Here is a 6,402-nt window from a genome sequence, read left to right as displayed (position 1 = left end):
CACACACACACACACACACACACACACACACACACACACACACACACACACACAGGTACAGCTATTTTTTTACGGACCTGGCATCGACTTCCATTATTTTCTGCAGCCTATCCCTGACCCTAAAACTAACCTAAAGTCAATTCACCCCTTAGTACTAAACCCCCAACCCACCAACGGCATTTCCCCTTATGGGGACTAGACTAAGGTCCCTATAAGTACCAGTCAGGWCCCCATAAGTAACATTAGGTCCCCACAAGTAGGTGTGTATGCCAAAAAAACTGTCCCACTATAATACCAGTCTTCCCCACCCCCACACACACTTATAGAGAGAGAGAGAGAGAGGGGGGGGGGGAGTAACTTACATGTAACATATGTGAACTTGTGTTTACCAGCAAAGCTTTGTATGCTGAACATTTTGTACAAGTTCAGTAGCCTACATAAATTTTAGAGGCATTTAGAACATTGAGGAGGGTTCTGAAGAGTGCCTTAAGGACATGAAAATCCATCCATCCATCAATTATCATTACCCGCTTCTTTCTTTCAAGGTGACTGGGGTCACTGATACCCATATCCAGCAGTCACTGTGTGAGGGATGGGGTACACCAGTACACTGGGGTACAGGTTGCAAATCCATCACAGGGCCACACATGAAGACAAACATTCACTCTCTCACTGAGGACAACTTAGCCTAACAGTCATGTTTTTGGTCTGTGGGTCAACTCTAGTGTTTTGTTATTGGACTTCTGTGCTCGTCATGGATTGCCCATAACAAACACCATGTTCAGGCATAAGGGTGTCCATATGTGCTCTTGGCACCAGGACACTCTAGGCCGCAGTTCGATGACCGACTTTGTTGTCGTTTCATCTGATCTGCAGTCGCATGTTTTGGACACTCAGGTGAAGAGAGGAGCGGAGCTGTCAACTGACCACTACCTGGTGGTGAGTTGGCTYYGWTGGTGGGGGAGGATGCCGGTCAGACCTGGCAGACCCAAACATATAGTGAGGGTCTGCTGGGAAAGTCTGTCAGAGTCTCCCRTTAGACAGAGCTTCAACTCACACCTCCRGGGGAACTTCAAACACGTTCCGGGGGAGGTGGGGGGGACATTGAGTCCGAGTGGGCCATGTTCCGTGCCTCCATTGTCAAGGCAACTTACGTGAGCTGTGGCTGTAAGGATGTCAGTGCCTGTCGGGGCGGCAACCCTCGAACCCGCTGGTGGACACTGGCGGTGAGGGATGTTGTCAGGCTGAAGGAGGAGTCCTATTGGGTCTTTTTGGCCTGTGGGACTCCGGAAGCAGCCGAAAGGTATCGGCAGTCCAAGTGGATTGTGGCTCGTGTGGTCGCTGAGGCAAAAACTTGGGCGTGGGAGGAGTTCAGAGAGGCCATGGAAAAAGACTTCTGCACGGCTTCGAGGCAATTCTGGTCCATCATGCAGTGTCTGGGGGGGGGGTCACCGACACTGTTTACCGACACTGTTTATGGTGGGGATGGTGCGCTGATGACCTCAATTTCGGACATTGTGGGTTGGTGGGCAGAGTACTTCGAAGACCTCCTCAATCCCATGACAGGTCTTCCCATGAGGAAGCAGATCCTGGGAACCCTGGGTCTAAAAACCACAAAGACAATCAGTATTGAAAAATAAATATAAAAAAACTGGTCCAAATCTGCCTATTTTTGTGTACTCCAGCAGATTAACTCATAAATGTGTGGTTCATCGTGAACAGAGGTAACAAAATAATCTGCACGACATAGAAAAATTTTGCAAGCTTTGCAAATCGTGTGCAAAAAATGGCACACAGCTCGCAATTCACAAATACAAAGAATTCAAACAAAGCGCAACTGAAATTGTGTTTATTWAACTAGTTTCCAACAGTTGATGCTCAGTGAAATAGTGGCTAAAACAGGTCGTTTCAAATTTGTTGCAGTCCAAACACATTATTTAGATGTGCATTCAATAAAGGAAGAATCATTGCCATTTATTTAAAGGCGCTTTAGTTTTTAAGCTCTGTAATGGTTCAGGGTTCAGTTTTATCAAACAATTTCACTTTTATTATTTATTCAGAATGTTTTGTGCCATAACTATCACAACTAAAAAAACCAGGAAGTCAATAGGTCCCTGAGCTAACTTGTCGTAGTGGTCGAACTGCATTTAAACTGCTGGTCCGGAGTAACGTCTGTGGATTTTGTTTTAGTTTAAAGCAGATCTCTCCCACATAACGTATCACATTACTCACATAATGTATTAATGAAATTCAATGAAAGAAAAAAAAATGTGAAGAGATTTCTTTTAGGTACAGATGAGGAGTAAAGAAAGGGGAGAGAAAAGATGAAGTATATAGAACCAGTGTCTTCTGGGTGGCCAGGAAACAGGAGCTGAAAGTTTCTGCAGACACACACACACATACGCGCATGTTTATTCTTCTATCCTCATGGGGACTTTGCATTGACTTCAATTCAATTACCAGTCACGTCTATAGCCTAACCCTGACCCCTTACCCTAAACCTAACCAGAGAAGTACATGCCTGACCCTAAATCTGGCCTAAACTGAATTCACATCTTGGTTCTAACCCCAACCCCTGACCCACCAGGCCGTATTTCCTGCAATGCGGAAATGGGCTTTTGTCCCCAGCCTGTGTGTACCAGGAAAATGGTCAAAAATCATCCCCACCAGGTAGCAAAAACATGTATACACACACACACACTGAGACCCACACAGCAGGCAAACCCATCTCCCATTTTCTTTGCTCCACCAAAATAAGAATGAGAGAACATACCGGCTCAGGTCTAAATCTGACGCACAAAAGAGCTCAGCCACAGTGCCTCGGGAAATAATAATGAATATGGAATGATAGTATTTTGTTCTGCAAATGCAACCAGATGCATAAGGTAGAGGGGTAAAGAAAATAAAAAAATCAGGAGCAGATGTTTAAGAAAGAAGAGGTCTCTGTGACTGTGAGCAGCCGGTGTGCCCTGCAAACATGTAACCTTACCCAGCGTGAGGGATAATCACTTGTAACATGTATATCGCCACGTTGTAATGAGGGAAGGTATAGAACAGAGGAGTTCTGCAGCTGCTCCCTGGGAAAATTTGGTTGTTGAGGAAKCAGACAGACACAACACCACTTAATTAGCATGGAGACGAGGAAACCACACGTCTGACACATTCCTATAGACTACTGTACATGTTGTGGTGGGAGCGTGTGTAGCCGCATATCTTCTTCTATAGGCTGCACTGAGCTCAGACATACATACAGAGCAGTGATGAAAGCTGGCATGGATTACAACAGAGATCTTTGATTTCACCCTGAATAGTGAGGGATCGCAAAAATATTTAGTTTATTCTATAAATGCTTTTTAATCTTATGCATAGAGAAATATTAATTAAATGGCCAGTGAACTGAAATTTGGTCATGACACCTTTTGTCAGTGTTGCAGCAAAGTTTATTTCTGCAGGTTAAGTCTCTGTTGCTTTTTKTAAATAAAGAGGAAAGGAAAATGATGATTTTCTTAAAAAGCTCTGTCTTTTGCAGGCCTAAGTGTTTGATGATTATGACATAACCATAACCATGATTTACAAGCGCCAATAACTGCAGCAGCAACAAGCTTTAGCCCGTGTGATGCAGCCTGGGACACTTCTGACAGGKATATTATTTTCATGCCTAATCATCTATGTAATGCAAAACCGATAAGAATTTAAAGGGTTGAATAATGAGATTTGGAAGAAAAGGTTTGAGTTTATTAAAGTTTAAGTTGGCAAGATTCACTCGAGATGGTCTGCTCAGTCTGGCTCTTCTTAGCTCATCATTCAAGTCTGAATAACCCTCCCTAAAAAGTGGGAGAACTTCATGTAAATAATTTAATGTTAAATTTATGGAAATATTACMTTTTATGCAATATATCTTATACATAAGTTACTGAAATCATTGTATTATGGCTGTAATTAACCTTGGACTTTGCTGCATTTGTAAACACTAGCTTGTCAGCCCTGTCAAAATAAAGCTCTATTTCCTCTTTACAGTGGTTTATCCATGTAAGGATGTGTGCAGGCTTAATGACTCAGGGCACAGGAAGGTTTAAAAAGGCAAAAACAAGCTTTTTAATAAGCAAGGATGGCAAGGCAGCTCAAAATTCACACRGAACACACCACACTGTCTGGTAACAGCACAATGATCAGACAAACACTGAAGAAAGGACACAGAATATAAAGGGAGAACTTAATGAGACAACAAGAAACACCTGGAGGACATACAAGAGGAATCAGGTGAGAATGGGTGGGGCTGGAGGAATGACAGGCAGCAGGGCAGAGATACACAGGGGAACACAGAAACACTAGAAAACTAAGGCAGAAAAACAGACCATGACAATTCAATAGTTATCTACAACGATAATGTATTGTATATAAGCTTTTMACAGAACATCTTTTAAAACGTCCCATACTGTCCCCTTTTAATCCCCCAGATATAATAAATAAATAAATAAATAAATAAATAAATAAATAAATAAATAAATAAATAAATAAATAAATAAATAAATTTACAAGCAAGTACAAAAATCCAAGTGATTTAATAAAAGATGTTCATTAAAAGTAGCAGTCAATGAACAGACTGCTAAAAAAATCCAGCTTGAAAGAAAAAAAACATAGAAGTAATAATAACTTAGTTGTACATGGTTTTATTGTGGGACAAAGTGTATAGATGACATGTCACATATAGTTTAGTGTTATTCTTTATAAAAAAATTCTCTAAATTACTTAGGTAATTGTTCTTTTTTATCATTAAAATTTTATTTAGAAGAATTTATAACACTAAATGACATTCATAAAAATTCAGGTATTGAATTTATACTCTGCAATGCAAAATAAATTTTTATTAGTTCTGAAATGTATACTTTATACATGTTGTAATCTTTTTTATGGTTCCTTTATAGTGTTTTTTTCTGACTTACCATAACTACTGCTCGCTTGAATTTGTCAGATTTGTGAATGAGAAGTGTTTTGTCCTCTCCCAGCCACCGTAGTTTGACGTCACTCAAACCAACATGGCGCTTCTCTGTCGGAGTAATTTCAAAATTCTCTTTAGATGTTTTTGGAAATTAAAGCCTCCGAAAAGGTTTTTCTGCGCTGCAGAGTTTCCGGAAAAAAAGGTACGTGCTCGTGCTTCGGTACGAAGAAAAGAAATAAAATTWGGCTTTTGGGAGTGATTTTAGCAGCGGTTAATGTTTATTAGATGTTAAAGTGTGTTTCCGACCTCTGTGGGTGCTTTATGAAGCAGCAGCTCGTCTGGTCAAACTGAGAGCTAAAAACAAGGCAGAAGAGGTTTGTCTGAAGCATCTTATAACTCTGAATTATCTACTGAACATGTTTGTGTGGAACATTATAGCACAACAGCCGTTCTGTTAGTAAAGCAACTTTTAAAGAGATTTTATTTTCCAAGATGAAAACTTATTTTTATACCATGTTTATGCCTGTAAGTTGTTTTAACAAATGAAGCCAGAAGCTGCAGACGTCGAAGAGATTGCTAAATGGAAACAATTCTCAGTATCTTTTGAGCGAGGTTTTCCTTTTCAGGACATTCAGTCCAGCTGCTACMCAATGAAATCTGTCTTTCATCCTTATTTACAAAGATGAACAAGTACTTCTTAGTTTAATTGTTAATATTATTAGGCTGTTTTGCTGTTTTACAAAGTAATGAACTRAGGAATTAACAGTCTAACAAACATACAATTAAATTAGTTTTTTCTTATAATTTAATTAATTTATTTGTGTGTTTGTTATGTTGGGCACTGCTATAATTTACATGACCCTTACAATATAATTGCTGTGCACACGCAGTCAGTTCGAAGTGGTAGTCTTTCATTTTACAAAGTTGATATTAATATAAAAYAACATATAAAATCATGACAGTCAGTTCATGGTAGATGAACTTATGCTTACTTTTGTACACACAAACATGTGGTTTCCGTATATTGCTGTCATATTCAGCTGTTCATTAATATTATGGCTGCAAGTATATCCGTTATTTRCACTTCTCCAGACTCTGTTAAAGGTTTGGCAACAGAATAAACAGTATTCTGCGCTAGGGTTGGGCAATATTGGCAAAAAAAATTAATCAKGATTAATTGCGATATTTAGGCGATAACTATTATTTTAATGATTAATCCCCTTGAGTCCATGGACACCCTTAGTCTTAGTCACATGACCAATTTAGTGGGAATGATTCGTAAAAATGTGTTCCAGATTGTGTCAAAATTACAGACTTAGGCTATACAACAAATTTTTAATTGTGTTGATAGATAAATAAATTGCACAACTTTTTAAAAAAAATTTCATTATATTTGAAGTGGAAAGGAGCACCGAGCGGACTGAAATCTCCAGTCACTCTGCCTGGTGGCATAAATCGTATTA

The 6,402-nt window shown here is 39.6% G+C and overlaps 1 protein-coding gene across 1 annotated transcript in view; it reads left to right on the top strand.

Annotated features, from left to right (window-relative positions):
* Positions 1 to 4,996: 4,996 nt before the first annotated feature.
* wars2 (tryptophanyl tRNA synthetase 2, mitochondrial) overlaps positions 4,997 to 6,402 on the top strand; it is a gene marked incomplete at its 3' end in the record, with an annotated part of 32,730 nt that continues 31,324 nt past the window's right edge. Inside the window, 1 exon segment of the mRNA XM_014027866.1 lies at positions 4,997 to 5,141. Coding sequence (XP_013883320.1) covers positions 5,037 to 5,141 — 105 coding nt within the window.

The sequence above is a fragment of the Austrofundulus limnaeus genome, unplaced genomic scaffold (genome assembly GCF_001266775.1).
Source record: "Austrofundulus limnaeus strain Quisiro unplaced genomic scaffold, Austrofundulus_limnaeus-1.0 Scaffold692, whole genome shotgun sequence".
In the NCBI taxonomy this organism is placed as follows: domain Eukaryota; kingdom Metazoa; phylum Chordata; class Actinopteri; order Cyprinodontiformes; family Rivulidae; genus Austrofundulus; species Austrofundulus limnaeus.
Note: the sequence above shows the minus strand (reverse complement) of the source record. Positions and strands in the feature narration are given on the sequence as shown.